Genomic DNA, 25,005 nt, shown 5'->3' on the forward strand with positions numbered 1-25,005 from the left:
CCAGCGACGTGTCCCTGCCAAGCCCACTTACTTTTCTTCACAGTTACAATATGAATCCTGCAGTCACGAAAGCTTTAAATCAAAAAGTTACAATGGTGTCTTTCACCTGCAATACATTATCTTATTCACTTCTCTTGATTTCATTTCCAACACCCATCTCTCTACGCTTCCTTGCACACTTTTTCGTTTTTGTTATATCCTCTTTGTTACTGCTCAATGAAGTGACTTATGTGGAAATATATAGCAGCCAAATACTCTAAATGCATATTTCTAAATATGGATGGAAAAATCGGAGGACCCGGAGAAAAATCCACGTGACCACGGGGAGAGAGACAAGCAAACTCTAAAGGATCGAACCCACGACCACCCCCATACCAAGCGATGTAGTTAACATTTCACCACCATGGTGCCCAAGATGGGTGACCTAAATGTATAAGGAATACCAGGTACAAAAATAAAATGTAAAATAATAATGATAGAAATGCAAAGTTATATATTTTGGATATGTAATGAAAAAGCAAGACTGAATTTAATGTTTTGACTGGTCCCACAAGAAGGCAGAATAGAAAATTCAGTGCATAACACACATCGAGAGAGAAGCAATGTAAACAGAACTTGTGTTACAACACTGGGAGGACATAAAGTGAACACACAACAGCAGTTAAAATCACCTCCGCACATTATTGTCTAGCAAAGGAGAGGAGGGAATGAGGGCTGATGTTTCACACAGACACACGTGTGTGTGTGTGCACCAGCGGCGACCACACGCCAGCAGTCTATGGAATGTGGCCAGGTGGACTCGCCTCGGTTGTCCTGCCAACACAGTCCGGTACGAAGAGCGAAATGTCACACCTACCTCCCAGACATTCACGGCATACAGAAGGAGCCTGCTACTATTATTAGTAGTTTCCAGAACACGATGAGAATTCTCGAGATATGTGACACGCAAACACATTCCTGCAGAGGGAGCTGGTAGGAACGTTGGGTTGCTCGGTCAATGGCCAGGGTCAACGGCGGCGTGGTGTATTCCGCAAATATGCCCACTGTGAGGGCGGGCACAAGCTGGCGTGAGTAGGTTAAACGTTGAGTTTTATAAGGGGACCACGGGGTGACCAGCCCCTCCCCACCCAGCCCCACCCCTCCCACCCCCCACCCAGCCCCTCCCCACCAGAGGTCGCAATCGGGTACCCGATACCTCCCTCCCCACCCAGCCCCTCCTGGTGCGGCCGGGTACGGGTACGGTAGGCCGTGAGTCACTGGTGAGTAACCGTTTGTCACTCATTTCCTAACGTCTTGTCTCTTCTCACAACTCAAGTTCCTAGAATCAACCCACCCGCGCCTGCAACATGGCTTCATCCCAGAGGTCGCAATCGGGTACCCGATACCCGTACCCTACCCGATACCCGGCTACCCGTACCCGGCCTCCCGTACCCGGCCGGGTATCGGGTACGGGTACTGGTACCCGTACGGGTACACGTACCCGTACGGGTACTGGTACCCGTACCCTACCCAGCCGGGTACGGGTACCCATTTGCGACCCTGGTGCGGCTGGGTACGGGTACGGGTAAGGAATCAAAACTCGTTTGCGACCTCTGCTCCCCACCCACCTCCCACATCCCCTCCCAGCCCCTCCCCACCCAGCCCCTCCCTCCCCACCCTCTCCTCTCCACCCAGCCCCACCCCTCCCATTTTTGGATGCACGACGGACGGACACAATAATCCCCTGTGGGCTGGTGTAACCAGGAGGTTCCTACCAGTACGAAAACATTTAAATATTGTGCTCCTGATCAATTAAAATGTCTGTCTTATTTGGCAAGTTTGCAAGATCAACATTTGGCCACTGGCAATTGTGCAACATCAGAGACTTGGACAGGTTTTCATCATCGTAAGCACTCAAGTATTTAACCTGTAATGTAATAGCCAAAACATTTCAACACATTTACAATATTGTATAACTGGCTCTTACCACCACCATCAATCAGTAATAATGATTCAATAATAACACCGCCTCTTCTTTTCTTTGGAACAGAAGGGGATGATTAATCGTTGTATTTAAGTGGTAGAACAGCGTTATTGAAGTTGGTGACGATGCATTTTCAGCTGATGCCTATCCAGATAAACATAAGCTCTCAACGTAAATTGAAATGTTTCCCACAGGTAGCGTTGATCATTGCTGTCTCCCATTGATTCCGTTCTGGAGACACAGGAGGGCATTTGTGTGAAATAGTTTCTGGATATAGTTGCAGCAGTCTGAATAAGAATGTTACATGTGAAACAGGAAAAATTCCAACTTCCAAAGTCAAATATTTAGTTATTTATTATTAACTAGTGGGAAGTACCCGGCATTGCCCAGGGGAAAAATATATTTCAAAACTTCTGTTAAAATCATACCAGATACTTACACAAATACTAAGCTATTGTGAAAACCCGGCGTGCTGTTTGTCTGTCCATTTGCCCATCAGCAAAATTATAAGAGGCTTGCAGAAGTCCAAAAAGTTATAGAAAGTGGGCGGTAAAAAGTTGATCTAAAAGGTTTTCGAAAATTGTCGACCCCCCACCCTCAAAAAATATTTTTACCCCCGTGTGGGCATATATACCTACACAGCCTAAATACAATACAGCGAGTAGTATCTAGTGACTCTATAGTAGTGTAGTGTCTTGTAGAATCACTCAGACTGACACGTTGTAACAAGTCACCTGCTTACACTTCATTAGCCTATTCTTGCACCAGTTGTAGGCACTCATATCACTGTCGCTACGATCACTTCTGTTTACCAATTCCCACTCTTATCTACGCTACACCTCACTAACCTGCACACAGCAATCTCTCGCTCTCGGCAGCTCCACACTCAAGGCTCCGCACACAGCAGCGCTCACACAGAGACTTGCACGCAGCTTCGCTCACACAGAAGCTTCCACACAGCTTCACTCACACAGAGGCTTCCACACAGCAGCGCTCACACAGAGGTTTGCATACGGCAGCGCTCACACAGCCGACACGTTCCCTCAGACCCACTCACTAGTCTGACTCAGGTGGGGGTATCAACCATCACCCGCCCGGCGACTTGTGAGGATTGAGGTCCGTTCCCGGCTCGAGCGGCAGCGGCGAGACGTCTTCTCTCTCTTGTCCCCAGCAACACGAACTCTCGCTCCGCTCTCACGCACCTCCATATATCCCCCTCCCAATTGTCCAGCTCCTCCCTTGTGTCTCTTTAGGGCCACACAGGCTGGCGCCTGTCAGGCCATCAATCACCCCTTACCGCAGTCTCCCTGGCAACAACTCTGGTGTCAGCTTGCAACCCCGGCCAACCCCGTCTGCACCCGATTCTCCCCTTAATGAAGTGGAGGTTTGCTCGTGCAACCACACGCGCACTTGCCTGCCCATGGTTGCCCTCGGCCAACAGTGCACACCGCGTATTTTACCACACTACAGTAGTATCTGGCTCTACAGTCGCATCTACTTACTCTATAGTAGTATCTACTGACTCTATAGTAGTATCTGCTGACTCTGTAGTTGTACAGTGAGGGAAAAAAGTATTTGATCCCCTGCTGATTTTGTACGTTTGCCCACTGACAAAGAAATGATCAGTCTATAATTTTAATGGTAGGTTTATTTGAACAGTGAGAGACAGAATAACAACAACAAAATCCAGAAAAACGCATGTCAAAAATGTTATAAATTGATTTGAATTTTAATGAGGGAAATAATATTTGACCCCTCTGCAAAACATGACTTAGTACTTGGTGGCAAAACCCTTGTTGGCAATCACAGAGGTCAGACGTTTCTTGTAGTTGGCCACCAGGTTTGCACACATCTCAGGAGGGATTTTGTCCCACTCCTCTTTGCAGATCTTCTCCAAGTCATTAAGGTTTCGAGGCTGACGTTTGGCAACTCGAACCTTCAGCTCCCTCCACAGATTTCCTATGGGATTAAGGTCCTTAATGTGCTTCTTCTTGAGCCACTGCTTTGTTGTCTTGGCCGTGTGTTTTGGGTCATTGTCATGCTGGAATACCCATCCACAACCCATTTTCAATGCCCTGGCTGAGGGAAGGAGGTTCTCACCCAAGATTTGACGGTACATGGCCCCGTCCATCGTCCCTTTGATGCGGTGAAGTTGTCCTGTCCCCTTAGCAGAAAAACACCCCCAAAGCATAATGTTTCCACCTCCATGTTTGACGGTGGGGATGGTGTTCTTGGGGTCATAGGCAGCATTCCTCCTCCTCCAAACACGGTGAGTTGAGTTGATGCCATAGAGCTCCATTTTGGTCTCATCTGACCACAACACTTTCATCCAGTTGTCCTCTGAATCATTCAGATGTTAATTGGCAAACTTCAGACGTGCTTTCTTGAGCAGGGGGACCTTGCGGGCGCTGCAGGATTTCAGTCCTTCACGGCGTAGTGTGTTACCAACTGTTTTCTTGGTGACTATGGTCCCAGCTGCCTTGAGATCATTCACAAGATCCTCCCGTGTAGTTCTGGGCTGATTCCTCACCGTTCTCATGATCATTGCAACTCCACGAGGTGAGATCTTGCATGGAGCCCCAGGCCGAGGGAGATTGACAGTTCTTTTGTGTTTCTTCCATTTGTGAATAATCGCACCAACTGTTGTCACCTTCTCACCAAGCTGCTTGGTAATGGTCTTGTCGACCATTCCAGCCTTGTGTAGGTCTACAATCTTGTCCCTGACATCCTTGGAGAGCTCTTTGGTCTTGGCCATGGTTGAGAGTTTGGAATCTGATTGATTGATTGCTTCTGTGAACAGGTGTCTTTTATATAGGTAACAAGCTGAGATTAGGAGCACTCCCTTTAAGAGTGTGCTCCTAATCTCAGCTCGTTACCTGTATAAAAGACACCTGGGAGCCAGAAATCTTTCTGATTGAGAGGGGGTCAAATACTTATTTACCTCATTAAAATGAAAATCAATTTATAACATTTTTGACATGCGTTTTTCTGGATTTTGTTGTTATTCTGTCTCTCACTGTTCAAATAAACCTAACATTTAAATTATAGACTGATCATTTCTTTGTCAGTGGGCAAACGTACAAAATCAGCAGGGGATAAAATACTTTTTTCCCTCACTGTAGCTACTGACTGTACAGTAGTATATACTGAGTCCAGTAGTAGCTACTGACTGTATATTAGTATCTACTTACTGTAGTAGTAACTACTGACCATAGAAGTATCTACTGACGCTACAGTAGTAACTAACTCTATCATAGTAACTTCTGACTCTATAGCAGTATCTACTGCCTCTATAGTCGTATCTACTGACTATGTAGCAGTATATACTGACCATAGTGGTATCGACAAACTGTCGTATATATACCGACTCTATAGTAGTATCTACCGACTATAGTAGTAACTACTGACCTTACAGTAGTATCTACTGAATCTATAGTAGTATGTATTTACTCTATAGTAGTATCTACTGATTATAGTCATAAAACCAAACGGGTTTCCTTAAAACCTTCTGCTGCTAGACCACCCAGACTATATGGCTTACCAAAAATCCATGAAGAAGGTACACCCCTTCGTCCCATCATCCCATCGTCTCCACCATTGGTTCACCCACCTATAAACTGGCTCGATATCTGTCTGAGACCTTGCAGCCATTCACTGGTAAGACCGCCTCTTCTGTTCTTAACTCAGCTCACCTGGAATCCCCAATTAAATACATCTCACTTGTCCCCAGGTGATTTACTCGTTGGTTTCAATGTAATTTCTATGTTCACCAAAGTTCCTGTGCCCGATACCATTGCAATAATTGAAGATTTGGTCCAACAAGGACTGAATACTGACGTACCAGCCCTGGTGAGACACTGCCTCACCATTACATACTTCACATAGAATGGAATATTCGACAAACGAACTGAAGGCAACCCAATGTGTTTTCCATTATCTCCGGTTGTGGCCAACATTTTCATGGAAAATTTTGAGATGGACGCCATCCAGGCATCCACTCTACGTCCGTTCTTGTGGAAGAGATACGTGGATGACACGTTTGTCATCTGGCCACAACCACATCAATTCCATACACCCAGCAATAAAATCCACCATGGAGGTAGAAAAGGATGTCATGCTACCTTTCTTGGATGCCTTAATCAAAAAGAGACCAGATGGCTCATTGAGCCACTCTAAGGAAAGTAACCCATATTGATGCCTACCAAAAACCTGATTCCCACCACCATCTATCCCAGAAGAATTCCCTCATCAAAACGCTACACCATTAGAGCTTCGACCATGAACACCTGACCAGTGAACTCAAACACGTACACCAGGCTCTCAAGGCGAATGGATATTCTGGCTACACAACCCACAAAGCCATCACCCCAACTGTGAGGAAGGAGCCATCTGAAGATCCAATCAAAACCATCACCTTGCCTTACATCGCAGGGATAACCAAAAAGATTTCCAAACTTGAACAAACACAACATCCAGGTCCGATTTAACACAGTGCATAAAATTCGTGATCTGATCCCATCTGTGAAGGACAAGATTCCTGACATGCAATATCCCGGCGTCTACAAACTAAGCTATATCTGCGGCAGCAGTTACATTGGGGAAACTAAATGACATGTCTCGGACTGTGTTCGTGAGCATAAGGCAGATCTGAAACACGGCAGGATCAATACTTCTGCCGTGGCTGATCATTACTTTAATGCGGCTGGTTCACATGAAATTGATTTCTCTAAGACGATGGTACTTTGCAAGCCGACTGGCTATCACCAAAGATCAATTCACGAAGCCATCCATTTCTACAGACACACACAATTTCAACCGAGATGACGGTTAAAAACTCAGCAATCATTGGAAACATATCATCAACCACTTTGGGTCATAACTTGATTTGTGTTTTCTTGTCAACCTCTACTGTCAGCAGTCTGGATGTGTGTAGTGAGGTGCAATACCCCCCCCCCCCCCCATATCTCTACTCCCCCCCCTCTCTCCCCCTATCTCTAACCCCCCCCCCTCTCTCTCCCCCTATCTCGACCCCCTTCCTCCCCCCATTGTCTACTCCTACATTAGCACTTTCTGACTTACGCCACGCAGCTTTCCTTCTCCCAGCTCTCATCCCCGCCCGCTCACTTTGGAAACCCTTATAAGCAGTTGCATTTGGAGGCTTGCCCCCTCTTTTCTCTACGCCTGATAAAGACCGCTTGTGTTGCGATCCAAACGTCGTGGGTTTTTTGGTTTTATTATTTACAAAAAAATCATAATTTTTTTATTTTTATTTTCTATCTTTGTGACTTTACTGAAAGAACCAAGAATATCTAAAGTAGTATCTGCTGACTCTATAGCAGTATGTGTTTACTCTATAGTAGTATCTGCTTACTCTACAGCAGTATCTATAAAACTACAATAGTATCTACAGACTCTATAGTGGTATATACCAACTCTATAATAATATCTATCGACTCTATAGTAGTTAGCTACTAACTTCACAGAGTGCCGTGGTGAGGCCTAGTCCCGTGCAAAGCCCCCGGCCTCGCCTAGATTGCCCAACCAGCGGAGGTGTCACTTTCGCAGGCATAGTATCTAAGGACTATAATAGTAGTATCTACCGACCCTATAGTAGTAAGTGCACACATTGGGGAGAAGAGGCCATTACACTGTGAAGAATTTACCTCAGCGTTGTGTATTTTTAATTGTATTTTTTACGCGAATGAGAATTCCCCCCCACCGATCACGTGTGTGCGTTGCTAGGGCAACCACCACGCAGAGCCAGCTTTCTCGTGCATGCGCAGATGCATGCTCTGGTGCCACCCTGTGTTTATAAAAGTGAATACTTTGTTAATTTAACTAATTTAAACTTGACAGATGTGATATACGAATAGCGCTTTTTCGTCCCGGGGCATACGGCGTGGTATCCATGTACTTTTCCGATACGTAAACCCCACAGTCTGTCAGTTTAAAACGTCTCCAAGGTAACCGCACAGACAGACGGACAGACACACACACACAGACAGACAAACAAAAAAATACTTATATAGGTAAGATAATAGTTATTTAGCCGGGAATACTTTACTGAGTCTCAACTCTTTTTTAAGCGGGTCTTGCCAAGTTTTCTCAGTAGGGGGCGATGTTGTTGGGCAATTATTGTGATACTTTACTTTTTTTTACAGCTATGGGAGTAAACCGGCGAAACTCGGAGGAAACCCATGCAGAATTGGGGGAGAAAATACAAACTCCACACAGGAAGGCATCCAAGTCGGGAATTGAACCCAGGTCCTTCTTGCTGTCAGGCACGAGTGTTACCACTGCGCCACCACCCTGCCGCGTTTCCACACTTCACTGAGGCTCCACGAAATGGTCAAAAGCATGAAACACAAGCATGAAACACATGCTTTTCTAAAAGCATGTGTTTCATTCTAGATTTGAAGCTTTCGTGACTGCAAGGATTCATATTCTTAGGTTTTTTCGGTAAAGTCACGTAGGTAAAACATCAAAATTAATGAAAATAAAATAAAAATCATGACGTTTCGGAGGCAACACAAGTCTCCGTCATCAGGTGGGACCGTCACAGCCTGATGACGGAGACTTGTGTTGCCTCCGAAACGTCGTGATTTTAATTTTAATTTTATTTTCATTAATTTTGATGTTTTACCTACGTGACTTTACCGAAAAAACCTAAGAATATGAATCCTTGCAGTCACGAAAGCTTCAAATCTAGAATGAAACACATGCTTTTAGAAAAGCATGTGTTTCATGCTTGTGTTTCATGCTTTTGACCATTTCATTCCAAATCGTAATTACAAGTGGGAATTCCCAGAATTCATTAACAAAACTGTGATTTGTCACCTGGATGTTTGAGAAAACTAAATGTCGGACCTTCATTGAGTTGCACCATTAATAGGGAAGCAGAATATGAGAATTTATGAAGATGACGCAATCAGCTCTCTCCCATTTGGCAACAGTGACTAGAACATTGAACTCCGTTTTTGGGTCCAAATTATGAGATAAGTCCTGCCCATAGCATCACGCTACCTATCTTATCCTGTTAGACTGATGAGATTCTGCGAAGTCCACTATGGCTGTCAGTAACCTGGTACCAGGGCATTGCAATTTTATTTCGGTGATTAATAAAATATTTTAACTACTTGTTTATTTTTTTGCAATTTATTTTTAATACAATAATTTATCGATATAAAAGTTTGCTATCTTCTTCATGCACAAATTATCTACACGTAAAAGGTTTATATCAAATGGTAGTCCTGATGTCTGGGTGACACGTGGACATCACATCAAACCACGAGCACACGTTGTTGTTGTTGTTTAAAACAAAATCACGATTTAAAAATCCCCATTTTACACACTCGCCTGTTGCAAAAGAAGCCACAGTGCCCCTCCATTAACACTGCCACATCACAACCTCCCCATCACCATCCTCACGGCCAGCGATCCCCACATCACAACCTCCCCATCACCATGCTCATATCCAGCGATTCCCACCTCACAACCTCCCCATCACCATCTTCACATATAGTGATCCCAACCTCACAACCTCCCCATCACCATCCACACCCCTAAAGCCAGTGATCCCCACAGATTGTTACACTTAGTGACCGGTGGCTCGATGGTAAATGATTCACTCCACCAATCTCACCATTCAGGGTCGCAATTTTATACAGAATAGATTTTTGTTTGCTTTGGTACTGCCTTTTCGATTGTATGGTTTGCAGTGTGGTCAGTATTTGGTTGTGCGGTTTTGCTTTGAGTGGATAAGAATTGTTGATGATGATCATGATAATAATGATGCACACAGACACGCATCACAATGAGGCTCTGGTAGGTGGGTGGGGGGGGAAGGGGTCACCAACCTTAGCGATCAGCTCCACCACCTTCTGACGCTGGTCCATCTCGCGGCGGATCTGGGCTACCTGCTCGTCTGGGTGATCCAACTGCACAGAGAGAGGAGACCAGACAGGAGGCCTCGGTGGTAAGCAGTGGGGTAACACCCCCTAAGTGGGTGACAGTGCAACTGAATTATCTGGGGACAAGAAAACAAATTGGCAGCAGTGATTCCTGCTCAAAGGAGCATTGAAGCATTGGTGCCATTCTCATGCTTGCAGACCTGCTAAGCCAGTGGTGGAAATTCCACAGGAGTTTGTCTATCGTTCAAAAAAATCTGTTGGGAGTCCCCACAAACTGGAACCAACTTTATCGACCCCGAAGTGATGATGGGCTGAGTCAACCCCCAATCAGCAGCTCACTCTACCGTCGAGCCAGCCGTACACGTGGAGCAACGTGCCAAGTCAGGTGTTGTGCAGTGACCGTACAATACAGCTTAAGGAATACAGCACACATGGCAAACGTTCAACATTTATTTCCAACCTCTGAAGAAGAACAACTACTCCTTCCTTATTCAATCAGAAACTCCTACTCACCTGGCTGGCATTAAAGATGAGCTGGTGCTCCAGCTTCTTGATTCCCAAGATGTGCTGGAACATCTCATACAGCTGATCCTTGCTGAGGATGAGATCCGAGAAGCTGCTGGCTGTTATCCGTGTCGACGGCCTCGGTGCCTCATCACCCATGAAGATCTTGTCAAACTTTGTCATCCAGGAGCTCAGCACGGTCTCCTTGGTCAGTCCCGCAATCTCGGGCATCTGACGAACGCGCTTCTCAATGTAGTTCTTGAAGACTTCCCTGAAGTCGTTGGCGGACCAGCCACCGCTCTGCACGATGCGCGCCACGCGGTCGCTCTTCAAGTAGTCCTGAAGTGGCAGGTCACAGTAGCGGGGGGGGGGGGGTCAACCTCAGCTGGTAAAGTCCCCACAAGGTCACGCAAAAAGCAAGCCAACATCAACACACTCACGTGCTTCACCAGTGAATGTACAAGGATCATAAATGTTTTGCAGATAACCACGTAAATATAGACAATTAGTAAGGTTTGTCACGTAAACAAAACATGCCAATTAGTTACTACCGTATTTTCCTGCATATAGCCCGCATACGCATATAACCCACAGGCGTATATACCCTGCAAAAATAGCGTTTTGTGTAAAACAAATTTCAGATAGTCCGCATCGTCATATACCCCGCATGCATTCATATCTTTAAGGTCGTTACCGCAGCTTAATTCCATCATATTACTACAAAGTTTACATTTGTAATACATTGCACTATCAATTGTTAACATTAAAATCATAACGTGCACAAAGAAAACAAACTAACCGGAAACGAGTGAACTTAAAACAGTAAATAAGTAACAAAAGTAAATATCCAAGAAATAAGTAACACATAACTGGTAGATAAGTAAGCGTACTGTTAGGCTTACCAGCATTCGACCTCATCATATTACAGCTACTGGACCGGTAGTTACCCCTGTACAGTTTTAGCACTGGTAGATTGCGCACTGCGCAGACAACAGCGGCACTACGGTAACACCATTGCCTCCTGGCAACAAAGCCATTGGAAGTTTGAAACAAAGCTCAGCCAATAGCAGCGGCCTATGCTGTTTACAGGCCATTACGTTTGGTTACTGCTCTATTCATATTCATATCTAGGGTTTGGCCGCCATATGTTTAATTTATGGGCAAATGTAAACATTGTACAAAAAATTCTAATAATTTAAAACGTGATAACACGTGCAATTTTTGTGTTAGTGGTTAATTCAGCAATGCTTTAGTCAAAGGTAAGTGTTGCATAGTGGATAGTCCTACCATGACATGTCACACGTGAAAAATATTTTTGGGATAGCCCGCACCTCCATATGCCCTGCAGGGTCTTGTTTCGTTTGTAAAAAGTGGTCTACCCTGCGGGTTATATGTGGGAAAATACGGTAGTTTAGCACACCGGTGTGTTGGAGAGTAAACCTACTACAACATTTACAGTTCGAATTCCGTGAAATTTCGCCAATAATTCCCACCAGCCTCATCAGGCGACAGCCAGAGTTGTGGAGAAATCCTCCTCCTGTTTTGGTCTTAAACAGAGGAGTAAATGTGATGTCGTCACTTGTGAGCCAATCAGGTGTGAAGACCAGACAGGGGGGGGGGGGATTAATATATGTGTAGGACTTGAGTTATAGCGCGCCACGCATTCCCTTCCACTGTTGCTATGCGAGCGAGCAGAGTACAGTGGGGTGTATGTGAGGACATGGTTGTTGTTGTGGCATTAGGTGAGAGGGTCGTTAAGCGTTGAGACAGGTGTTCGGGGTAGCCGGGGGGACACAGGCCAGCGATTGGCTAAGAGGGTAATTGGTTGTTAGCTGGCGTCGCTCTGGCAGCAATAACAAGGTCACGTGAGACCGGGGGCCAGAGGGCGAGTGATAAGCGGGAGGTTGAGATAATTAATGGGGATTAATTGGTGTGGGGATATAAGCCACAGCGCGTCGGAGAGAGGGTCTTCTTGTCTTGGTCGGCGTCTTGGATGGAGCTGCAGTGACGGTGCCCGGGGAATCGCAAAGCAGGCGGTGGCGGTAGTAGAGCAGAGACAGAGTGGGTTAGCGGCGACAGACGGAGTAGAGTATAGAGAGACAGTGATAGCGAGAACGCAGTATGCGAACAGGGGTAGCCATGCATCTGAAGGATGCAGTGTAGAATAGCAGGGGAGTCGACAGACCTAGAAAGAGAGAGAGAGACGCGGAGGAGACGCGGCGCGGCGAGAGAGAGAGACGCGGAGCGACGCGGAGCGGAGTGAGGGCACGGAGAGACGCGGAGCGGTGGCGCTGCAGAGAGAGACGCGGAGCGGAGTGACGTCGCGCCGAGACGCGGAGCGGTGGCGCGGCGGAGGTGGACTGTTGAGCGGAAAATAAAGAGAACAGAAAGAAAGCCGAGTACGAGTCCTACATATGCATATAAATTACAATGGATATCCATTACCGGTTGTGTTATTCATAGGGTAAGCAACATACACCATGAATGCACACCATTTCATGCATATCCTGCCCTTTTTAGGTGCAAGAAATCACAAAACCCTCTATTGGCTGCTCACAGTTAATCACGATCGACGTATAGTGGCCTGTATAGGCATGCAGTTAAACAGTGTATTACTTGATAATTCGCTTCCAAGCACCACTAAGCCTGTAGCTATTTGAATGGTTAAAATGATTTTATTTCTCTCAATTTCGATAGATTCTCTAATTAGTCTTGGCTAGTAGTAGCTAGTTTTGCACGGAACTTCAACATTATCAAAATAAATTGAGTGTCCTTGTTGGCACGAGTGTTCTGCCATTGTGGACAGGTGTGTTTGGGAGTATTTAATATACCTTTGGTGTTCCTTTAGCCTGATGCTGATCATTTGCTACAGGAGCAATTAATCCGGGACACACCTTCTGCTGATAACTTTAGTAATATATTTATCCCTTTCTTTAAGACAAAATCAGGAGGATTTCTCCGCAACTCTGGCTGTCGCCTGATGAGGCTAGTTGTAATTACTGGTTAACCGGCTTACTTGAATTGTAAATGTTGTTGTAGATTTGCTCTCCACACCGGTATGCTGTATTTGTAACTAATTGGCATGTTTTGTTTACGTGACAACCCTTACTAATTGTCTGTCGGGTGGTGGTGGGTTTAATTATGCATTTATATTAATGTGATATAACACAAAAACCTCTATTATGGATAATATTGGTCGTGAAAGTCTACATGTTAAACTGGTAGAAACCTATTTTTGGTTCTTTCGGTAAAGTCACGTAGAAGGGAAATAACAAAATAATAAAAACATAATAAAAATTCTCACGACGTTCCGATTGCAACACAAGCAATCATCATCAGGTGTGAAAACTACAGCAATAATTTTTTTGGCTGAAGTGGGAGAGATGCTGTGAGAAGGGGTTTTATAAGTTAGAGAGGGGGGAGGAGCAAGAAAGGGGGAAGTAGGGGGAGGGTAGCGTTACGTGGTGGGGGGGGGGAAGTGGGCGGGGCTAGAAAGGAGCAAAAAACAAATGCCACTGCAGCAAAGCCAATGAAAGACAACAAAGCAACAGTAGCAGTACTGCCAAACGCTGGGGATGCAATTAACTCGGCAGAATAGATTAGTGCTCGGTAAATATGATGGAACAACCATAGACAGTTAACGTTTTTACCTGGTTAATAACATCCTTCCAATGATTGCTCAATTTGTATCCATCTTCTTGGTGAAGTTATGTCTATGTTTATGTATCTGGATGGCTTCATGGACAAACCTTTGATAGTAGCCAGAAGGTTTGCAGAGCACCTTAGTCTCATTACACTATTATACTATTTACTATTATACAGTCTACTATACACCATACCATTGACCGTCACGTGAAAGGTACTAAGAGGAAGCAAAGAAATATGTCAATGGGAGAGCAGTAGAAGGAAACTTGTAGCGGAGCAAAGACTCCGATCCGTGAAGAGAATACAAAAGCTATATAGTCAATGCCAGCGAATGGAATGCGGTCTGTACAAATAATAAATAGTATAATAGCGTAATGAGACTAAGGTGCTCTGCAAACCTTTTGGCTACTATCAAAGGTTTGTCCATGAAGCCATCCAGATACATAAACATAGACATAACTTCAACCAAGAAGATGGATAGAAATTGAGCAATCATTGGAAGGATATTATTAACCAGGTAAAAACGTTAACTGTCTATGGTTGTTCCATCATATTTACCGAGCACTAATCTAACCTTACTAATTGGCTGTCGGGTGGTGGCGGGTTTAACGACACTTTTTAACATAACGCAATTTAACCAAAAAAACCCGGTATTATGGATGATATTTGTCCTAAAATGTTTGTCAGGCAGAATATGGTTTCATTGATGTGTGGGAGGTGTAGTTTAGCGGTTAGCATGCTGCGCTACAAACCTGGTGACCCCGAGTTCTCTTCCCGCTCACGGCCAACACCAATGACAATTATTAAATCGGTCCTGGGCTTCCCATGGTCGTTTCAGCCTCTAATGAGTACCTGGTGCGGTGTGGAAACATCGCCACTTGGAAAACAAAGGTGGCCATGCCTGCATTCATGGGTGATTCCTAACAGCACTTACCCCAACAGTCTGTTAAAGCTATTTGTCTTTTTGGTTTCCCTCTTCAATACTAGGAGCTGGGCCATGACAACGCCACAATTTATATTTTTTAAAGATTCGACAAAAAATGCTAAAATGCTCTTTTAATCATAGCTCTCCTGTGCTAACTCATTATTATCTGTGGGGTGCAGCTGATAAACACATTGTTCCCCAGAGAGCGGCTTCTCCTATAAAAGTGCATATTTACGGAGAACATACCTCGTAGTAAAACTTGACAACGCTGACAAATGCTTCGTCGGTCACGATCTGGGAATCTCCTTGCAGGAAGATGGTGAAGCGCTCCTTGATGGACATGAGCTGCTGCTTGTTCACCTGCAATATTAATGCGCCACACACTGCTGCCATCACATCACAGCCATCGCACCTCCGATCAGCACAGTTAGCTACGTACGGTGCGAAATAAGTTTAACGTAGATATATACTACGATGCGAAATTCACAGACCGAGAGCCGCGACTAAGACTTCATTCAGGTGTGAGCATAAACTGTTTCCACCCAATTCAGTGAGAGAGTGGCCAAACCAGCAGGAAATAGCAATCGGCAGTTATTATTGCACTTTCAGGAGGGTCTTAATGCTGTTTTAGGAGGGTCCTGGTAAATTTTCAAAGGAGGGGGTAAGGATTGCTTTGTGTGTTTCCCAATTAAGTAATTTACAACTGATTTTTTTGCGTGGCAAATTTGGACGATGATGCCGGCACACAATGGCCTAATCTTCCACGATTTACATCGTGGGATCTTTTACGTCCACTGTCAAGCAGACGGAGCAAAGTATTCTATAGTCATTAGACCCACAGTATTAACCAGATGCGAACCGTGAACCTCTGCAACAATCACATCATCATCATGAAGTGTCACGACCAGATTATTCTGCCAACACAAGGATTATGAGCAGCACCTATTTTTTTCCAAAACTCAGTTCTCCTGCAGCGCTGACGACGGTCACACATTCTCACATCTGTATCGTGGCACACCTTTCGGAATAAGCTATGGATGGACATGTTTACCTCTGAGATTAAATTACATTCCGAGTATATGTTTACAGGGTGCAGCCATGGAGCAGTGATGGGAGGCCCTGTGCTGTGAACGAGCGAGTGGTATCTGAACCGGGCGAGGGTTCACATGAGCAGTATCTTAACCAGGCCAGGGTTCACGTGAGTGGTATCTGAACCGGCCAGGGTTCACGTGAGCAGTATCTTTGAGTTGTGCGCCTTTTGGCGTCATCTGGTCCAACCCATGTGAGACTAGGCTCCAAGGAAAGCTGTCTCGGGTGTGGACCAATCAACTTCAAGGACAGTGCACATTATCAGAGTTATGTCTTTTGTTTGTATTATGACTGCAGGTATTGCGGTCTATGCAAACATGACTCCTTGTAAAAAGGTGTCAGTTTTGTTGCCAGATGGAAGGGTAAAAAAACAATTATCATATTTTTACTGGCAAATGAGGTTCCCATAATGAGTATCTTAACCAGGCTGGGGTTCACGTGAGCGGTATCTTAACCAGGTCAGGGTTCACGTGAGTGGTATCTTAACCAGGACAGGGTTCACATGAGTGGTATCTTAACCAGGACAGTGTTCAAATGAGTGGTATCTTAACCAGGTCAGGGTTCACGTGAGCAGTATCTGAACCAGGCAAGGGTTCACGTGAGTGGATCTGACCCAGGCAAGGGTTCACGTGAGCGGTATTGAACCGGCCCAGCGTTCATGTGAGCGGTATCTGAACCAGGCCAGGACTTCGGCTTTACCAATCCCCACGAATCAGCGTGCAGTTTGGTCAATAACATTTACGATTGACATGGCCTTCACGGAGAGGTCTCCATTCAGCAGTGCATTGACAAAGGCATGAGTCTGTCGAATTTTTTGAAGGTTTAAAGCTCGACTCGAAGCGTGTTCAGATACCTATGTTTCTTAAACTTCAGATAATTCAGCAAATGGCTTTCAGCATTTTCTTTAATGTATTATTTTGACATGTCTTAGTTTAGTTTCATGAGTTATTGAGTTAATTAATGAAGAGTGCTTGATAAAAATAATTATAATTAAATCAATATTTATTTGTAAAACCACGTATGAATTACTCTCGATGAAGGTTTTTTTTAGACATACAAATAATATCTACATAAATGGATTATGAGTACACTGTTACACAGGAGTCAGCCATGCAAACTGACAAATGCTTCGTCGGTCACGATCTGGTGAAGTCTGAGGGTGAGATAGCCCCAGTGAGTGCATTGCCTCACATTTGCAAGATAAAGTGCAGAGTGTCCCATATCCACAGGTGTGACTGCAAGATAAAGTGCAGAGTGTCCCATATCCACAGGTGTGACTGAAATAGCATGCATCATGACATTATACACAAATGTAATAATAAAAACCTATCCCTATTGACACACCTGGCGACCCATACGGTTTACCCATATTCTTGTGCAGGGAAATTGAGTTCAGGTCCATATGGCATACATCCATTTCAATACAGAATTTAAAAAAAATATATTTGTTTGTGTTTCTCCTTTGGGGTTGATAGGTATGTATTGCATATAAATGGTTGTAGCACATTGGCCTATGGGGCTGATACATGAAGGACGATTTTCACCTCTGTGTAAAGTTCCATGGGCGGTACCTTTCTGAAAAACTCGTTACATGTTATTCATGACTTCAGCTTGCTTTGAATTTGCCTGGAGGAAATGGAGAGGCGCCATTTCATTCTATGAATGACAGCTGATTCCAGGTTCACAGTCGGGCTCGAGGGTTCTGCCATGACACCACGACCCCATACCTGCTCTTGAACAAAAGCCAACCACAATCAGGCCTCAATCTGTCTTACACATACATACGAAGACAAAGATCCCCTGTATAGCCTGAATAGACTGTTGAGGCAAGTGCTGTTAGCTAGCACCAATGAAGGCCGGTAAGGCACACAAGGGGGTGGCCAACACCACGCCCGGCCGCCTTTGTCTCCCCAGTGGCGATGTTTTTAGGCACCCATCAGGTACTCATTTGAGGTTGAGTCAACCTCGGGAAGGCCCAGGACCAGTTCAGATAATTGTCATTGGTGTTGGCCGTGAGCGGGAATCGAATTCGGTTCACTCACACACAAACACACGTGTGGTATGGGCTTTGCCTTCTGTTGGGCCATTTCACAAAGGCAGAGGCATTGAGTAAAGCACTGAAGGGCTTCCCACGCTGGTGAACCCGCTGTGCAACGTGCGGAAGGGCTTGAACGGGAAGGAGCAGTGGGAAGGCTCTCATATAACAAGGTCAAGATGTTATCATCATGGCCAGAGCCAATGATACTACCAAACTCAGACCATTATTTCCTTCACTGTGCAAGGCCACGCAACTGCTGCCCTAACTGCACTGTACCTCCCAGGTCTATCCTAACAGTATCCCACTATTGGGCTTCAAGTCCTGCCCTTATCTCAGTAGCCTTCTTCACCCCATTCTGCTCATATCGCCCATCAATTGCAAACCTCCACTTCCCAATGACGTCCACAAAGCTTGCTTGCCACGCTCCTTTTAGATGCCATGCAGTGACCACCATCTTCTGCAATGCATTACACTCTTGAGATAAGAAGCTTTTGTATTTTAGTCATTATTTTGTTAAAGTACAATTGTGACATCAAAGCAGTAACAGAGACGATGCTTCTCTCTCTATTGCCCATCGCTAAAAGCTGACATTGTCCTCTCTACTCTTCCAAAGCAGTTCATGCAGACTTGACCGACATTAATGCATTTCAAGAATATAATAAATAGACCCATTTGTGATGGACCTCACTGTGGGAAGATTTAAATGCAATAATTTGGTGGCAGATTTCCGACCCATGAGCAGGTGCACTAGATGGGGGTGTGTGGGAACACACTCGGGTCGACGCACAAAAGCAGTGAGGAAGTTGGTCCCATCATCGACTCGACACCTCACCAGGAGGTCACGGCCACGGTACGGTACGGTGCTGCCACTGCAATTTCAGACTACGCTTTTACAAAATATACAAAGTATATAGACACAGGTCACAACATTGAGAACCGAACGTGAGTCTCACACTAAATGCGTTTAACACTTGACAGCTCTGTCCATAACGTCCATGAAAACAGCCTCTCTATGAATTCACTGAAAGCCATCAACTAGCACATACGTGTGCTGCAATTTGTGGCTCCTGCATTGAGCACGAGGATTATATTTCTGTTCCAGGGGTAGTATATATTTTTGTTAACTTACTGCTATAGGGTGTGTACACAGATTGACAATTTTTCAATTTGGTGGCTACAGGAATAGAAAAAAAATCATTTAATTCTACTTTGTATGGCACGGTGAAATATCCGACATGATGTGTGTATACTGTGGGTCTGCGGAGGCTTGGGGGATTGCGGGTGATATTGATGGCAAATCGGCGGTGCGAGCAGTGCCAGATCATGTGATTGATGGTTTAATTCTAGTTGTGACCGCAGCAGTCACTGTGGGGACTGTTCTTCAATTGCCATCGATGAATGACGTGATGGGATCTGCCGTGCAATGTTCTGCAGCAATTTAGGGCTGACCACTTTTTGTCCAGCAAAATACATAGACCACAATCGCTAGAGTATTCTTCTGAACTGGAAACCACCAAATCCCAACAAAAAACACATCACAGGAAGTAATTTCAACATATGATAGTCATCCCCCATCGCTTTTCTAGGCTTACTTGGGATATCCTGGGACCCATTGAAGGGCCACAGCCTCGGACAACCGAGAATGCCCTGGGACACAAGTGGAATCCACAACGCAGGTGTCACCTGCCACACTGGTGGCACCTGTCATACATGTGTAGTGGAATAATGCGCGCGGGGGGTTGCAAGCGGTGTGCACGCATGTGTGGGTTATGGACAGTGAGGTCGCATCAGGATGAACAGGCGCGGCGAGAGGGAGCAACGGAGAGGAGACGGCCAATTAAGATGCATAGCAGGGATTGGCTGGCTGCAAATGCAGGCGAGGAACAGGCGCCAGGCTGACAGGAGATCGAGGCAATAACGGCGGAAGCCTTGGGCGTGAGGAGACGGGAGGTCGCCAGCTTAATTAATGAGGAGTTAATGAGGAGGGGGATATGTAGGGGCACGTGGGAGAGAGAGAGAGGGGTTGAGTTGTTCGGAGTGAAGGCAAGAGGAGAGACGAGAGAAGTCCAAGGCCCTGCTCTCCACACCTCGCCCTCTCCAGCGGTGATGGCTAAACCCCCACTGGATGCAAGGGCGAGGTTGGAGAGGTGAGGGTAGAAAGGTTAGCAGTAGAGAAGCTAGCGGAATCCTAAGTGTGAGTGTGAGAAGGCTAGCAGTGGAGGAGCTAGCAGAGTATATAGCGGTAGGTTAGCAGTAGAGAAGCTAGCAGAAGATATAGTGAGAGGCTAGCAGTGGAGAAGCTGCCAGAGTGTATAGTAATAGGCTAGCAGTGGAGAGGCTAGCAGAGTGTACGGTGGGAAGCTATCAGTGTGTAGTGGTAGGACCAGCAGCAGAGAGAGCGAATTCAGCGGAGCATGGCAGACAGGTTAGCAGTGGAGAGGCTAGGAGAGTGAGAGAGAGAACAGGCTAGCAGTGGAGAGGCTAGGAGAGTGAGAGAGAGAACAGGCTAGCAGTGGAGAGGCTAGGAGAGTGAGAGAGAGAACAGGCTAGCAGTGGAGAGGCTAGGAGAGTGAGAGAGAACAGACTAGCAGTGGAGAGGCTAGGAGAGTGAGAGACACAACAGGCTAGCAGTGGAGAGGCTAGGAGTGTGAGAGAGAGAGAAGGCAAGCAGTGGAGAGGCTGAGAGAGAGAGGGGGAGCGGAGCGAAGCAGGTGAGCAGCGCATGCGGGAAAATCACGACGGAGCTACGGGTGTCGAACATGAGGAGTTTTGTTCAATAAAAAGTGACACAGGAGAAAAAGAAGAAGTTGTCCGCGTGAAATAAAAACACTACACATGTGACACCAAGCACACGGGTGACATGCAGCCGATGACCATGGCTCACCTTGGGCTGGCGCCGGGCCATGTCGGTCACCTGCTTGGCGTTGAAGGGATACGCCACGCAACGTGACACGAACACATAGAGCTGCATGCGGCGCCTCCTGTCCTCATCACCGTCGTCGCGGAAGCAGCAGCTGCTGCTCACCGAGGGGCTGGGGCTGCTAGAGCGCAGGCTGCTGGAGCGGCTCACCGACGCCGAGGGCAGCTGGGGAAGGCGGCTCGGGGCCGGGCTCGCCGAGCGGACGGGGCCCCCCAGTGACGCGCAGTCGCTCGAGCAGCCCGCATCCCCCGCCTCATCCAGGTCGACCCTCACGAAGTCTGAGAGCTCCGATGACTCCTCATCGCTTGACGACGGCTCCAGCATGGTGACGGACGGCTGTGGCAAAGGTTAAGGGCACCATTGAGCGGTGGTGGTGGTGGATGATGAGTGGTATTATTAGTGCACAGTCTGTTCTCCTATTAGATGTGTTTTCATAACGCGAATCGGATATATAATGCGATGAATGTATTAGCGAACACATTTTTTAGAAAGTGGATATGAATTGAATGTTACGCGATTCAGTAAACAGAACTACGTCGCACGAGTAGGTATAAGCGGGTGTACGGCTGCCTCAGCATAGCAACACACAAGGCAGGATGCTGCTGGATGCTTTGAGATGCTACCCACGTGCCTCAGTCTTTGTTCAGCCTGTATACGCAGCTTACGTGTTATCGCGGGCTGTGCTTTACCCTATATATTTGTAGTGACTCTTAATGTCACTGTGTGGTGCTGGCCTTGCGAGGCCACGGCGGATAATATGTTGTCATTATGTGCAGCCCGGTTACTGGGCGTAGTACCAGCCCCAGCGGGGCTTGGGCGAGCGCTGGTTCGTGCAGAGGCACCACGTACAGTGTGCAGTGCGGGCTCCCGGTGAGGGAGCGAGAGAGAGTGTCAGCCAGCCAGGGTTATGTTGGGGCATGATACGCTGGTTGACCTGCCGACACGTGACCGGATGATATTGGAGCGGGGCCACCGGTGGATGGGGGCTGCTGGGTGGTCACGTGGTATAGAGGAGCTCTCGGGAGCCTTCGGAAAGAGCTCGAGAGATCTAGAAGGTGGGCGGGGCGAGAGGCGGAGCCAGCCCCAGCCCGGGCCGATATAACGGGGCCCCGTGTGGGGCTCGGGGTTCTTGACTGTTGGGTAAGTGAAGATCCACGTCAGGTTGAAGAAGCCTCTAGCCACGTGGTCCGGGACCCAGCTCGTGGGCCAGACCGGGAGAGTGGGACCGTGTCTAGTTCTACCGTAGCATGGTTAGATGGGCGTTCAACACCCGAGTGTAGGTTACGTTCTGTTGTGTTGAGTTGATGCAATAAATTGTGTTGCTCCCAAGACAACGTCTGCGACTCAGTTGGATTCACTACATATTTATTAAAATGCAATATTTCTATAATGCGGTGTTCTTCAGCAACGCAACTAACGCGTTATAGGAGAACAGACTGTATTAGTAGTCAGTACGCTTGTCAAACCAAGGAAGCCACACTGCTAAATTGTCGCCGGAGGGGGAGATATTGCTGCTGTGTGCACATATTTTTTTGTGCATTGGGATGTTTGGCTAACACCAATCACGTTGCATTTGTTCCGGGCTGCTCAACAAATAAATTACTGATTTCGTCAAGGAGAATAGGCCATCGCACTAACTCCGGTCATCCTCGCAGCGGCTTTTTAAACCATCCACCGAATGTAGACAGTCATGGCATGGTATGCATTTATCTGTGCCATTGCAACTGTCAGGAACACTCTTCCTTCTCACAATCGAAGCCCACTACAACAGTGCACTTTCAAGTATAACTTAAAAACAAATTTATTCAGGACTGTTTTATTCGTATAGTCTGTTGTCCTTCCCCCTCATCTCTGATTAGTGTGGCTGGCTAAGCACAGTGCGAAAGAAGTTCAACATACATACATGTCTTCAGGTTTGGGAGAAAACCCAAGAAACTGTAAGAAACCCATGCATATATATATACTCCACACAGAAAGGTCCCCTAATGGGGAATCAAACCTAGGGCCTCCTTGACGAGACACAAATGGTACCACTGTGCCACCCTAGCACCTGAACTATTTTAAACCTTTTTTTCTTTATCAGGTAAGGCCCACTGAGCTATACAGCTCTTTTCATAAGCAATATGGCCACAAATGATAGCTCAAGCGGCTTATCTCGTGGAAATTTTAGCATCCAAATACTGGGAGACATGCAAACTCCAAATATACAGCAAGAGTCTGGCTCATGATCGAACCGACGAACGCCTGCATATCATGCAAGGTAGTTAACATATTGGCGCCCTGTTATTGATGATGACTACATCTCATCAAATTCCCCAGATGTTATCAGAACCTGATATCTGATGAGTGATGGGCTTTGTGTCTCACTGTCGCGACCACCGGTGCGGTGGTTCTCTTGCGTGGACGCGCTTGCCTCACAGCGCAGTTGGCAGCGCGCAGCTTGTGTTACAATCTCCCTGCCTAATCTCCCATGAACATCGTGCTAATCTCCCATTAACACTGCTGTATGCGGGGACGATACTCTTATATGGCGACGGAAGCTCATTTCATGCTAATCTCTCTCTCCCTAATCTCCTCTATTAACACAACTGACGTGCTTGCGTCCAGGGATGGAATTCCTTTCCAGCTCAGGCCCGCACGCTTGCCCATCGCCACATAAATAACCTCTTGTTGTAACAGCTCTCTCGCTGGTTCAGCAGTTCTACTGCTGGATTATTTTTTCTGCCTGAGGACGACCGCTTGTGTTGCGATCGAAACGTCGTGATATATTATTTTTTATTTTATTTTTGTACCTACGTGACTTTACCGAACGGACCAAAGAGTATGGATTCATGCAGTCACAAACGCTTCAAATCAAGATAGTACAAAGACTATGCAAGTATCAAAACACTTATAGCTCGGGTATAGCGGTCATCTATGGGGCTTTTTGCCAGTTTCGAAAATGATAAAAACTAAGAATAGATTTTACCCTTTCTGGCACTAAAACAGGTGTTAATATGTTCAATCACCAAATAGATACCTTTTGCAAGGCATAAAGTCTGCATTAACCACACATACTTGTGGCAACACATGCAAATATGCTCTGATAATATATGCAGTGTCGGATTATCTTAGTGGCAAAAGTAGAATCTGCTACGGGCCCCACACTTTCAAGGAACCCGCGCTAAATGCTTTCAAGCAATCAATTCCGGTTCAGTGATTCGGCACTTGCTCTATTACTATTGTACTATACTGCCTTCAACTTTTATTAACGACTGGGTGTTTAAGGTTAGCGATTTGTCGTAGTACCTGCCTGTATAGCAAATTAAATTACTTTACTATGCAAGTAAAAAGTTTGTGTTTTAATATTTACGTGTTTTTTTAGGGCCTACACTACCACATGCTACAGGCCCCGCACTAGCTTAATCCGGCACTTAATATATGCATTCGCCTTCTGGTGTGGTTAATCCATACTTTGACGATGCCTTCTAATAATGGGTGTCTATTTGGTGTTTGAACGTAGTAACACTTCCTGTATTCTTACCCGGAAAAGCTAAAAACCATAATGTGTTTTTTCTCATCATCTTGATTCTGACAAAAACAGGTTCCGTGGACAGTAATAATGATTGATAATTAATAAAAGCGGTAGAGATGCGAGATGATGGTGGTGGTTGTTGATGATGACCGTGGGTGGTGGTTACGGTGGCTGCTCTGGTTAATGGATGTGGATTTTAACTGCGGGGTGTGAGCCACTCGCACCGCATGTCCGCTCAACGTTTAAAGCGACTTCTTGTGACCATGTGCGTCTTGCTCTGTACAGATGCCGTCTCTGCCACTGGTACCCAGCATTGCTTATCAATTAGTCAAACGAATCTATTGTTATTTTACCAGGTAAGGCCCACTTACCTGACCACAAATGAGAGCCCAATCAAGTGGCTTATCACCTGGTAAAATTATAGCAGCCAAAGACTCTAAACCTGTGTTTCTAAATGTGGAGGGAAAAAAATAGACGAGGAGAAAATTCACGAGACA

At 46.0% G+C, this 25,005-nt stretch overlaps 1 protein-coding gene across 1 annotated transcript in view; it reads right to left on the reverse strand.

Moving 5' to 3' along the window:
* The window catches only part of LOC133349554 (calcium-dependent secretion activator 1-like), an 85,571-nt gene that overhangs the window by 59,747 nt on the left and 819 nt on the right, over nt 1-25,005 (reverse strand). Inside the window, exons 2-5 of the mRNA XM_061563117.1 lie at nt 20,959-21,330; nt 15,194-15,307; nt 10,387-10,716; nt 9,820-9,900 (exon numbers count right to left, since the gene is read on the reverse strand). Of these exons, the coding sequence (XP_061419101.1) occupies nt 9,820-9,900; nt 10,387-10,716; nt 15,194-15,307; nt 20,959-21,318 (885 nt within the window). The 5' untranslated portion in view covers nt 21,319-21,330. The remainder of the gene's footprint in view (nt 1-9,819; nt 9,901-10,386; nt 10,717-15,193; nt 15,308-20,958; nt 21,331-25,005) is intronic.

The sequence above is a fragment of the Lethenteron reissneri genome, chromosome 30 (assembly GCF_015708825.2).
Source record: "Lethenteron reissneri isolate LAM-NWPU_2019-01 chromosome 30, ASM1570882v1, whole genome shotgun sequence".
NCBI lineage: Eukaryota > Metazoa > Chordata > Hyperoartia > Petromyzontiformes > Petromyzontidae > Lethenteron > Lethenteron reissneri.